At 44.7% G+C, this 12,757-nt stretch overlaps 1 protein-coding gene across 2 annotated transcripts; it reads right to left on the bottom strand.

Moving 5' to 3' along the window:
- Positions 1 to 3,145: 3,145 nt before the first annotated feature.
- On the bottom strand, positions 3,146 to 12,376 carry KCNJ8 (potassium inwardly rectifying channel subfamily J member 8). Of its 2 annotated transcripts, none has more exons than XM_050969085.1 (3): positions 12,162 to 12,376; positions 10,554 to 11,002; positions 3,146 to 5,223 (listed from the first exon to the last, which is right to left on the bottom strand). In XM_050969085.1, the coding sequence occupies exons 2-3, from the start codon at positions 10,916 to 10,918 to the stop codon at positions 4,323 to 4,325; spliced, it is 1,266 nt and encodes a 421-aa protein (XP_050825042.1). In that variant the 5' UTR covers positions 10,919 to 11,002; positions 12,162 to 12,376; the 3' UTR covers positions 3,146 to 4,322. The 2 variants fall into 2 exon arrangements, with proteins under 2 accessions (XP_050825042.1, XP_050825043.1); XM_050969086.1 differs by lacking the exon at positions 12,162 to 12,376 and adding an exon at positions 11,961 to 12,053.
- Between the last annotated feature and the right edge of the window lie 381 nt (positions 12,377 to 12,757).

Below are 12,757 nucleotides of genomic sequence, written 5' to 3'. Positions count from 1 at the left end.
CACCCCCCAGACCTGTGCATTCAGAGCAGTACTAAGAAGATTAGCTCATACATACAAAGCTATTTAGGCACCTACATATGCAGATAGGTGCCAAACCTGCTTAGGTACTTTTGAAAATCCCATTAAGGGCCTGTCTGCATCTTCAAGTACCTAAATAGCTTTGTAAATCTGGCCCCTTCTCTCTGCCTGAGGCACAATCTCCATGTTGCTATTATTGAAGAGGTTCGGCTCCACCACCATCCTCTGCTCAGGGCAGTGGCACCAAAGCTACCACCTAGCCTTTAGGGTTTTACTTGTAAATATATGCCACCTTAAATGATAATGCCTCCCTCTCAAAATCCACCTGGAGTTCAAAGTGTTCTTTTAACTGCCTTGTTGAGCCTATGGTAACCATTACACTACTTAGGCATTGTTCCTTCATAGTCCAGACAGTCACTGTTGTTGATATTTGAAGAAAATATTCAAGGCAGGAGAAGAGGTGAAGGCAGTAGAAGAGTAGACATATTTCCGAAACATTTGTATTTCATCAGACATTTCTACCAGAGGAGGATCATAGAATTTGCCGGACTGGCAGAGACGCAAGGTCCATCTAGTGTAGTATCTTGTCTCCAACAGTGGCCAGAACCAAATGGTTGAGAGGAAAGTGCAAGAAACCCTGCAGCATGCAGTTATGGAATAACCAGCCATCAGGAAAAATTTTCTCTTGACCGTATTACTCAGAGATTGGTTTGTGCCCTGAAGCATCAGGCTTTGGAGCCCTTCCAAACACTTGGGTATTCTTTTTTTTTTTAAATCCTTGCTTTTGTAACCTTGGATGTTTTTGTTTTCCATGCAGATGACAGACATTATTCCTTTACATTTCTATTAAAAGAGGCAGAGTCAACTTGTAATCCAGTCTATTTTATTGGAGAGAAAAAGTTTAAAGATACTACATCTGCCATTGAATCCCCTGGTTAGTTTTTTGGATTTGCAATCATATTTCCCTCTTCTAAAATATTTTTCTCTCCCACTGCTTGCTGTGTAAAAGACTTAAAAAAAAATAAAACAGGGAAATTTGACTGACCATTCAGAGTGCACTAGATTTTATTACATACAAAAAGCTGTCAAATGCATAAAATAAATGAGCTGGGAAAGGGAGAGAAATATAGTATTCCTTTAATGTCTTTCACTTATAATAACCTTAGGTATTATGGGTAATAATACTGGGCACAAAAAATTCAGCGAGATAGGTAACTCTATCAGTGGCCAGACTTTCAAAAGCACTGATTTCACTGGGAGCTGCTGGTTGCCCCAAAGTCAGGCTGCTTACTTAGGTCCCTGCATGGAATTGGAAGCTAACTTTAAGCAGCCATATTTGAAAAATGTGTCTCTGATTTTTAATTGATGGTGTCCTTTGAACGTGTATAACCTCAAACTTGATACAGGGCCAAACATCCCCTATCAGTTGCAAAACCTATGGCAGGAAGAAAAAGAGCTTCAGAAACTCTGGTATATAGAGTGGCCAACTCAATCCCCCTCAGCATCTTGTGGTTTGTAAGGCAATGCTTCAATCTGTGTGGAGCCCTATGTTCTGTGAGGAATGCTGATCTCTGGTGATGTCACGAACACTGTGTGTGCTATGTCAGCATTTCTACAATGCTCCCTCACCCAAGACTGCATTGCTCACTCAGAAACAGTGCTGTCATCAGTTCACCCTGCTGTGCTGAGGGCTCAGTTCACCTGGATTTAGATGGTGACACCCGCAAAGTCACCAGCTGTCACCAACTCACTCTCCCAAATATAGTCTCCATCTACACGTGGAGGGGAAGCTGGACCTGGCTGTGGTTCTCATTCCAGAGAGGGCAGAGCCCCCAAGGGGACTGGGTGCTAGAAGTGCAGTGAGAAGAGATTCTGGACGGGATTAAAACGGGACAGTTTTTTTGTTCTGCATGTGTACAATGCCTTGTACAAGGGGGTCCTGGTCCCTGACTGGGGCTCTTTGGTGCTACCACAATACAAAAAATAAATAACAATAAGAAATGATAGTGGTAGAATGATTGGAACTGATGGGAAAGTAGAAGGAGCGAGAATGTACTGGTATTGAGATTGAGAGACCAAATTGGGGGATAGAACTAAACAGCGCATTATGAAGAAGAAAAAATCTCAGCAGAAATATTTAGAGAGTGAAATAATATGGAAACATTAAACTAAGGGGCCCTGAAAAAGGCTGAAGAAAGGAAGAATCAAGACAAACAGTGAAGAGTTGAGAATAGAATGAGACAAGGGCAAGAAGGGTGGGAAAAAACCCACAAAGGAGGCAGAGTAAGTCATTATTGCTATTTTTTTTTATTTTATGGAAAATTTGGTTTTATACAACAGCTGATGGAATGGTGCTTTGCCTGTTTCAAACAAATGGGCAAACAAACATCTCTGAACAATTTGATAGTCGTGGCCGTGGATGCAAGGTGGTGAGATACAGATCCCCAGATCTATTTTAAATGGTATTGATCACCCTACTAACAAATGGACAGGCTCATTATCTGCACCAGCTCACTAGCCACCAGACATTTTGCCGCCACAAGCACAGAAGGTCCGCTGGTCCCTCCACAGGCAAGCCGCTGAAGGCATCCTGCCTGCTGCCCTAGCGGTGACTGGCAGAGCGCCTCCCGTGGCTTGCCTCCCCAGGCACATGCTTGGAGCACTGGTGCCTGGAGCTGCCCCTGCTAGCCACACTCCAAGAGAGTTAGCAGGCAGGGGTGGAAGCACTGGCACCAATGAGAGGGTGTAGGGGTGGCAAACATCATCCCTCACCCCCAGGTTTTGGCACTTGCTCAAAGTTCCACAGGCCACAGAGCTGGTGGGTTGGGGTCATGGCACGACCACTTTTAAGCTGTGGTCTTGTGATCAATCAGTACTGATGTTGCCAACAGTGGTGCTAAAGAGTGCAGTTTTCATTTCTTTAAATAGTCTGGCCTTCTGTTGCTAATGACTTTTTCAGAAACCAGTGGAACCAAGTTTTTAAAAACTGCGAGTGAAATCCTGGCCCCATTGAAATCAGGATGAGGTTTGCCATTGACTTTTGTGGAGCCAGGATATTACCCCCCCAAAACAGACTTTATAATGTGCAAACAGAATGAAGTCCAAACTAGTTATCCTTATTCACACACACACACGGTGCTTTAAAAGGGCCAATTTCACAAAGCTGAAAACAATTCTGAGGCAAATCAGCTGGGACAAAGAATTTAATCAGAATAAATTGAAAGATAATGGGAAATTGTTTATGAACACTTTACTTCCAAAAAACAATGCTGTGACTAAGAGGGTTAATGTGATCCTTGGATGCATAAACAGGGAATCTTGATTAGGAGTAGAGAGGTTATTTTATCTCTGTATTTGGCATTGCTATGACTGCTCCTGCAATACTGTGTCCAGTTCTGGTGCTCACAATTTAAGAAGGATGTTGATAAATTGGTTCAGAGAAGAGCCACAAGAATGATTAAAGGATTAGAAAACATATCTCATGGTGATAGACTCAAGGAGCTCAATCTATTTAGCTTATCAAGGAGAAGGTTAAGGGGTGATTTGATTAAAGTTTATAATTACCTACAAGGGGAACAAATATATAATAATGGGCTCTTCAGTATAGCAGACAAAGGCATAACAAGATCCAATGGCTGGAGGTTGAAGCTAGACAAATTCAGACGGGAAATAAGGCATATTTTTTTAACAGTCAGGGTAATTAATCATTGGGACAATTTACCAAAGGTCATGGTAGATCCTCCAGGAGTGGCAATTTTTAAATCAAGATCTGATGTGCACTAGGAAATATTTTGGAGAAGTTCTATGGTCTATGATATATAGGAGGACAGACTAGATGATCAGAGAAGTCCTTTCTGGCCTTTGGAATCAATGAATCTACTAACCGTAAATCCATGCATCCCACATAAATACTTGGAAGCTACTAGGTGCGCAGTGCTATTGAAAATCAGCCCACTGTCTGACAGTGCGTAATCCAGAAGTAAAAAGTAAAACACATTTTATGACAGTCTGTAGAAAAGCATCAGATAGATTTCCTTGATAGGAAAAAAATCTAACATGCCACTAAAACACATATTAATACAAAATACATTACATGAGTGAATCATGCCTCCTTTACTCTGAGCATCATTATTCATTAATTAATATGCCTAGTGCTATAGTGTTTCCTACTGCTGTTATGTGATGCTTTCATTAAGTAAAAGAATAAATAGCTTCAGTACAATTCTATTTTGCATCTGTTTCTTTAAAAACATTTTTGGCCTCTCAACCTTTATCAGAGACTCTGCCTCATGTGAGGTTGTATATCATGTTTCACACACACTCTGATTCCCCTCGGGCGTTATAAACTGTACTTTGGGCACAATGAGGGAAGAGTTGTTCCTCCTCATGGAGTTGTTCCGCCTCATGGAATTATTCCTCCTCATGGAGTTGCGTTTCCGCAGAGAGTTTTGATGAGACAGCTCACTCTTCTGAAGAGTCTGGATGAGAATGGAAGGCTTTTCATCCAGCTCCCTAGCGCTGCACCGCGGAGCTGCTACCTTGATTGTGTTGCCAAACTTGGAATAATCAACCGCGTACACGCCTTCCTCTTCTGTTACGATGGGCACAAAGCGGTGGCCCCACAGGATCTCCTCTGCTATGTAAGATGTTCTTGCTTGTGTGGTGATGCCAGTGGTTTCTACTACTCCTTCAAGTACCACTATAAGTTCTAAATCTTGGTTGACAAGGTCACTAGCAGAGATATCATAGAGAGGACTCCGCTTGTCTATGACATGGCAAATGATCAAAGGAGCCACCAGGAAAATGTTATTGCTTTCAATAGGGTTATCCACAGGGATGTCTTGCTGATGTATAGGGATGATCTCCCCTTCAGGAGTAGTCGTCTTCTTCACTACCTGTATTCTCACCGAGGCACTGATAATCATGCTTTTCCTCAGGTCTCCCACTCTGAACATGAAGCAAAGTCTGCCATTCCGAATGGCAATCACCGCATGCCGGCTGAAAATCAAGGTCTCTGCCCTTCTGTGAGCCTGGGCAGTTTTCATAAATATGCAGCCCAGCATGACGGCATTGATAATCAAACCTACAATGTTCTGCAGAATCAGTACAGTGATGGCCATAGGACATTCCTCTGTCATCATTCTGCCCCCAAAACCAATGGTCACTTGAACTTCAATGGAGAAGAGGAAAGCAGAAGTGAAAGACCTACGGAGAAAATTGCATACAATTAGTTATCTAAATACCTCAAGGAGAAAAGTTAACAGTGTACACTGAATAGGAAGCAACGAAAGAGTTCATTCTTGCACTTGTTGCTACTTAAAACTCCCATTAACTTCAGTGGCAGTTTTGCATGTTCAACATTTGCAGGAGCAAGAGCCATTGTTTAATGGTCAAAGGACAGACCTGAGAGCCTGGAAATCCTGAATACTGGCATTGACTCTCTCTCTGGCCTTGGACAATTCTCCTAACCTCCCTGCCTAATGGTCCATATTCTTCTCCATGTTAGCAGGCGGAGAGCTCTAACTCCTGGAGTGTTCTTTTCTTTCGCTCCACTCAATGAAACCTCTGAGTCAGGAGCACACCACCCCCACTTCTACAGAGCTGGCAGGGGTGTGGAGGCAGGAGTGTGGATGAGATGGTTGACTTTTCTGGATTCTCCCACTCTCCAAACCAGTGAGGGGAAGCTGTGCAGTGAGTACAGCCTGAGTTAACTTAGGCCTGGTCTACACCGGGAGGTGTGAGGGGGTTCAGCCTAAGATATGCAACTTCAGCTACAAGGATAGTGTAGCTGAAGTTGACGTATCTTAAGTCAACTTATCTCGCATCCTCATGGCGCAGGGTTGACTGCCGCCACTTCCCCATCGACTCAGCTTCCACCTCTCGCCATGGTGGAGTACAGAAGTCGATGGCAGAGCGATTGGGGATTGATTTATTGCATCTACACTAGACGTGATAAATCGATCCCCGATAGATTGATCACCACCCGCTGATCCGGCGGGTAGTGTAGACGTACCCTTACACTACTTTCCCCTCCGGACTTTTAGCCTGTAGTGGGGAGGCTGTCCTACTCCATGAGAAAAAGGGCTGGAATAGGCCAGAGAGGCTGCGCAGACCGGCAGACAGTCAGCAAAGGCCTGTGGAGAGCCAATCAGGGCAAAGAAAGAGGCCACTTGGGCCCTATATGAAGGCTGCCTAGCAAAGGAGAGAGCAGTCTCTCCCTGACTAGCAAGGGAGAAGGACTGGCTCCTGAGGTAAGGAGGTAACACCTTGAACAGAGCAGTGCTGGGCAGGCTCAGGGGAGCAGAGAGAGGGCTCTTGCCTGTGACCTGCAGGCTGCAGCCCCTGACTAGAAGGGCTGAGAAGGTCCAAGGGCCAAAGGAGAAGTGGCCCAGGGAGTGCAAGCAGTAGAGGGGAGAGCAGGGGAGGACATGGCTGCCGCCATAGGGACTCCTGGGCAGGGACACAGAGTAGTGGGCAGGCCTGGGTCCCCCCCTCCTTCCACTTACACTGCAACTGGCCGTGGAGGAGTGTGGCCCGATACAGACTGTCGGTGCCCCTGAGGCAGAGGGCTAGACTCTGGGGCTGCAGTGGGCCATCAGGGCAGGTGCAGACTGAGGACTCTGGATACCCCCGAGAGGGGAGAGACCTGAGTGGGGCACAGCCGGGGGGCTGCATCCTGAAGAGGACTCTGCAAGCCAGGGAGCAACGCGGGTCCCAAACAGACAAACAGCAGGGCAGACAACGGGCAGGACACTACCCACAGAGGGCGTGCCACAGCTAGGACAGAGCACAACCCATTACATAGCCCCATCAGTGGGCTTTGGGGACAATCACACTAGCGGAAACCCCTAGAAGCATGGCTCCTGCAGCATTCACAAGTGAGAGTAAGCCAGTGGGGCTAGGCAGCTCAGTGAAGTCAATGGGCCTCTACACTCATTCCCTTCATCTCCCAAAGGTTGGGGATGGTTTGGCCTAGCATTTTGGTTCAACTCACTGTCAAGATAAGGCCAAATTTAAATCTGGATCTAGGTTTGTAATTTATATGTAAATGCTACATAAGTAGCATGTGGATTATTTATTGGACATGCCATACATAGAATCTTATATTGATGCATATGAACAAATATGACAATGGCCCTTTTCATGTATTACAGTCCATGCAGATGTAACATCTACGTACATAATGGAGCTATGTTAATGAAATATATATGGCCTTTCCACAAAGGTAGCTCTGAACCACTCTTTGTTTCAGGTTTGGTTTTGGAAGAACAAAACCTGAACAACTCTTAACTAACTCTTTGGGCAGGTCTACACTACAGCTGGGATTGATGCTCTGAGATCAATCCACTGGCGGTTGATTTTGTGGGTCTATGCCCACCAAATTGACAGCAGATCGCTCTCCAGTAGACACCTGTACTCTACCCCCAAAGAGAAGAGTAAGGTAAGTCAATGGGAGAGTTTCTCCTGTCAACCTCCCGCAGTGACTCAACCTAAGGTACTTTGACTCAGATACGTTATTCATGTAGCTGGAGTTGCGTAGTGTAGGTCAACCTCCCACATAGTTTAGACATAGCATTTGACTATGTCTTCAGATAGGTCGGAACAGTCCTTTGAACTACTAGAGGACGAAGAGTCACAAAGAGAATTCAAAATGTTTTATAGCACATGCAAAATCAGGGAGATTTTTTCCTGTGGAAAGAGAAAACTCATCTTAAAGGAAGTGACTCCCAGTAATGTGACTGCTGAGTTCTCACTGACTCTAATCCAAATTTGATAAGCATGTTTTAAAACCAGGGGCTTTTAAAAGCTTTTCGTTCTTGGAAGTCATCACCAATGTGGTGTTTTTTGTGGGTTTTTTTTATTTTTTTGTTTTTTGTTTTTTGCACATAGTTCTAAAGAATTCAGGAACGAAGGGGTTAATATGGTATTTAATGAAATTAGTGAAAGGGTGACGAATATTCAGCCACATGCAGAGCGAAGTGTATGGCTAAAATTTCAAATACTCCAATTTCCTTTTAAAATGATTCATTTGAAAAAGAATCCACATTTTTTATAGTGTAAACTCAGTCCTTGAAGAAACTATGGTCTAGCAAGCTGAGCACGTGAACACAGAAGTAAAAGCCAGGGAGCTCCTAATTGTAATAATCCCAAGTCTGTCACTGATTCCCATTTCAGCTTTGGCAAACAATTTGCCTGTCTGGAAAATGGGCAGGATAACAAATATTTACCTACCACAGAGGGGTGTCGTTAATAGTTATGTAGCACTTTGAAAACATAAAGTGCTCTATGAGTTCTAAATGTTGGTTACAAATTTCAAACCGAGGTGTTTCCTAAAGCAGCTGGGATCCTGGGTGCAGCAGCAGAGTCCCCAGGCACTGGGCTAGCAGTCGGGAGCCCAGGGGTGCTGCAGCACCCCTTACACCCATAGTTCCAGCACCTATGTTTCAGTTGGTTATAATAACCCTTCACATTTCCCTTGCAGTAAAATGTAGTGACCTCACTGGAATTGTTGTTTGAATAGGGATTTTGTACCTTAAATCCTGCATGTACTAGGTGGACACTTATCAGTGGTAATGCCAGTGGATGGAATAGAGAGAGGGCCAGAACCTTGTTCTGGACGCAGCCCATTTGCACCACATTGGCAGCAGAAAGCAGCCATAAAACTGCCTGAAGCAGACAGTTAAGCAGTCTCCTAGTGTAAGGGATTACTAGGGACATGGCAGCAGGAGGCACGGCTTAAAAGCGGTTGTGCTCATGTGACCCCAGAGCTTGCATAAGGCCGAGTATCGTGCAGATTCCTCACAAAAAATGAATCAGTGTGAACTTCAGTGCATGTGCATTCCATTGCCTTGAAATGTCCTCTGGGAAGGGGACGTCCTGGGGTAGCAGCCAGCAAGAAAGTCCCATAAGAGTGGCTCCATTGGAGCTGTGCTGCTACTTTGAAGCTGAAAGTCAAGGCAGGGAGTCCCAGACCAAATGTAGAAAGCTCAGTGCCCCAATGGTCCTTCCTTCCGGTAGCTCCCTAGAGAGTAGCAGTTTTGTGGGATGGAGCCCTTTCTGCTGCTGCAAACCCTGCCCCGCCTTTCCTTGAACAACAGAGAGGAGATGCTCTGAAAAAGGAGCCTGACAGAGTTCCCTCACAGAGGTGATCTGAGCATAATTGCTCATTTCAGAAGCTCTGGCTTGCAGCCAGTTCCCAAGAATAAATAAATGTAAAATCAATCAACGTAATGAAGTTTAGTCCAGCTTGGAAGGGGAATAGCCCCACTTAGGAAAGCAGCATAAAAACAAGGGAAGGGATGAAGAACCTGGTCCTATTTAGGCCAGAAATAATGCCACTTGGAATTTTGTGCATGCTACCATGGTGTTTGTGTCACTGAGACAGAGAGGGAGAAAAAAGTGGACACAGCTATTATGAGTCTAATTCTACAGCACCTTGCTCCTTGTGTGGTCCCAACAACAATGCAAAGTGTATGCAAATTGCATGCAAAATGCAACCATTCTGATTCAGTAGCATTTTCCACCCACCTTGCACTGGTGTAAATGACAGGGCAACCGTTAATGAGGCCATTTCTGTTCAAAGAACAAGTACTATAAATAAGGATCTTACTGCACATATCACAGAATGGTCTCATTGCTTGCTCCTATTAATGTTTTCTCTTTGGAGTCTGGAAACATGCTGAAATTCCCTCCTGATCAGTCATTTGACTGGTGTTCTGGAAAGTGCTAGGGTTCTGGGAGTTTTGTTGGTAGTAAAAGGAAAATAACACACTCCTGTGACACCTATCGTAGTACTCTAGTAGTGTTTTAACATCAGTTCTTGTTGTCTGAGATAAATACTGATGCAGTGTGTCACAGCCTTTGTCCTGTAATTAAAATCGATAATCTAAATCTTCATAAGTGACAATGATTTTGGGTAGTTCCATTTTTGGCTTCCCAACTAGAGACATCTAAAAGAGGCCTAATATTCAGATGCTTTCCATTTTCTGGAAATCAAGTCTCACTAAGGTGTCATAAATTGGACAAGCCAGAAAATGTAGCACCCAAATTCAGTAGTCATCTATGAAAGTTTGGACTGATTTTCCAAAGCCAAAATATAGTTCTCAAGATAAGCTATTTCTTGTTGTGTCATGAGGTGAAATTCATTATGGACCACACCATGTTCAAGATGGTGTTATTGATGAAGACAGGACTAAACCATTGACAACACACACCTAAGGGCCACTTTGTTGAAGCAGGCTCTATCTTTACAGGCACGGAAAGTTATCAACATACTGTAGAGACATCTGAAAAGCAGCAGGGTCTCTGTCACTATCAGATTCTAGGAGATCTGGTAAGGATGAAAGAGTTCCGAGGTACAGTATTTCCCAAGTCTAGGGTGTTTGTAGGATTTGGTGGAACCCAGTGGAGAACACTCAACTTTTCAGTTGTTTATACTGTACAGAACAGTTTAAGTAAACCAAAGCCTAGTTTTAGGTTTGGGCAGCCTGGCATTCACATCATTGCTATTCCTTATACCTTCTACTGTACTTTACCTGACACATGTCACGCATGGTGTCCACTTAGTACTGCCTGTACAGTTCTCGGTGCTAGCATACATGTCTCCATGGGCAAAAGCCACCAGCCACCACATCATGGCAAAGAGCAACCAGCTGCACAGGAAGGACATGGTAAAGATCACCAGCGTGTGGCGCCACTTGAGGTCCACCAGGGTGGTGAAGATGTCTTGCAAGAAGCGGCCCTGCTCGCGGATGTTCTTGTGAGCCAAATTGCATGCCCCGCTCTTGGCAATGAAACGAGCTTTGCGAGGCTGGTCCCGGATGCGTGGCTTGCGAAGGTTCTCAGCAGCAATCCGTGCTAGCACATATTCTTCCGGGATGATACTCTTCCTGGCCAACATCTTCCTGCCACCATAGTCCAACTAGCAGGACACAAGTGCTTTTCCACTGGTCTCTCTTTTGTCCCTTATCTGTCTTCCTACATTCTGAGGAAAGAAAGAACAAGATCTAGTTTGCCATCTATTTCCCATTTTTCCCAGACAATAAAAGTGATAGGCATGTTGAGTAGATGGTCCTTGTGGGAACAGCTGTAAAGTTAAATGTCACTGTACGATTATTCTACAGTGCTATTATATGCTCATTTTAGACTGTGATTGTTATAAAAGCAGTTAGGGCCAAATCATAAAATGAATAAAAATAGTGATTTATTTTGGTCAGTGGTAGAATGAGGAAAGTCACAGAAAGGCCTTATAACTGTGCACCAAAGTAAATAATGATCCATGCTCTAAGGCCAGATCCTACCCAGACAGTTAACCATGCAAGCAACTGCAGGCAAGTGATTACTCTGCTGAATGGGAGTACTTATGTGAGTAAGTGTTACTTGCATGCTTACAAATGTGCAGAATCTGACCCTTTTTTAACAAGGGCACTATAGTGGAGCTCACGTAGATGAGCCTTTCCAAATAGCCCTACTGAAGTCAGTAAGACAACCAGTATGTTATTCACTCACGTGAATAAGGGCTGACAGTCTGGTCCCAAAGCATCATGTATTTCAGATTAAAATAGAAATGTGTGGGGAAATATTACATGACCTGGCTGGGAAATTATTGACCACTTGTTGAGCTAGGGAGGTTTCCCCCGGCCCCATCCAAATCAAGCAAATAATAATAATGAACATTAAAACAAATATTTTATTTTGTATAATAAACTATGCATGCGATTAAAATCATAAAAAGCTGGTCTGGCACTGAAAATCGGCATGGTGCTTTGCACACCCCTCCCCGGCAATTACCATCATAATGCATCTAAATTTCACCTAATCTCTTCCAGCTTTTTTTTCCCTCAAATGTTACTAATGAATACGATGCAACACTAAATTAATAGAATATGTGTAAATTAACAACAACAAAATCCCTCCCGTACCCTCCCCCAGCCCGACCTAACCTGGGAGGAGGGAGGAACCTGACACTTTAAATCGAAATCCTCTCCACTTTCAAGGAGAGAAAACGCCCCACTGTTGATCCTTCCATTTCAAAGGGAGAACGACGCCTGCAGGCACCTGATCTTACTTTGCTCGGCTTGTTTAAGGGGAGGAGATCTCTGACGAGGAAGTGCAAAGACCCCAGAAGGAAAGCTGAAACTTACAAAAATCCCGAGCAGGAGCCGGAATGCTGGCTCAGACCCCCGGAGCTGCCTGGTCACATCCCAGCCGAACGCGCAACACACCGGGGCAGCAGCAGAAGCCAGCAGCGAAGATCCCCTGCGGGGGGGAGGCTGGCTTAGTGCTGCTGTACAGGACAAGTTCAGGAAGCTGATCTCTCTCTCTCTCTCTCTGTGTCTCCCAAGGGCGGTTTCCTTCCTTCCCCGCGGGGCTCCAGGGGGAGGTGATGCTCAGCAAAGCAGCCCGTTGTGTAAGGCTCTATCTATTTCGTGACGGGTCGTCCCGGAGCTGCGGGACTGCAAGCAGCCCCCGGCGGAAGTGCGGGGGTAAAGGGGAGTGTGTTGAAGTGGTGTGTCGGACACGGTGGGAGAGAGAAAAAGGGGGGACAGATCACAGCCCCGCACCCCAAACACTTTTAAACAGCTCCCAGCTGTTTTTGTTGTCGTTTTGGAAGGCGGTTATTCTTGAATCCAAAACTCCATTGATACACAGAGGGGTTTGATTTCATTTATTTAAACTGTAAAGGTCAGGATAATAGGGCACTGATCCTGCAGTCCCTACTCCGGCAAATCTCCATTCT

This window comes from Gopherus flavomarginatus, chromosome 1, assembly GCF_025201925.1.
Source record: "Gopherus flavomarginatus isolate rGopFla2 chromosome 1, rGopFla2.mat.asm, whole genome shotgun sequence".
NCBI lineage: Eukaryota > Metazoa > Chordata > Testudines > Testudinidae > Gopherus > Gopherus flavomarginatus.
The sequence above is the reverse complement of the archived record's forward strand: the minus strand, read 5'-3'. Positions and strand labels throughout refer to the sequence as shown.

What these genes read in the sequence shown, in the direction of transcription:
- KCNJ8 (XM_050969085.1), bottom strand. Translation starts at nt 10,918, where the DNA reads ATGTTGGCCAGGAAGAGTATCATCCCGGAAGAATATGTGCTAGCACGG. An exon ending in CCATGCGTGACATGTGTCAG is followed by an intron (nt 5,224 to 10,553) that starts GTAAAGTACAGT and finishes TTTTCTCCGTAG; the next exon opens with GTCTTTCACTTCTGCTTTCC.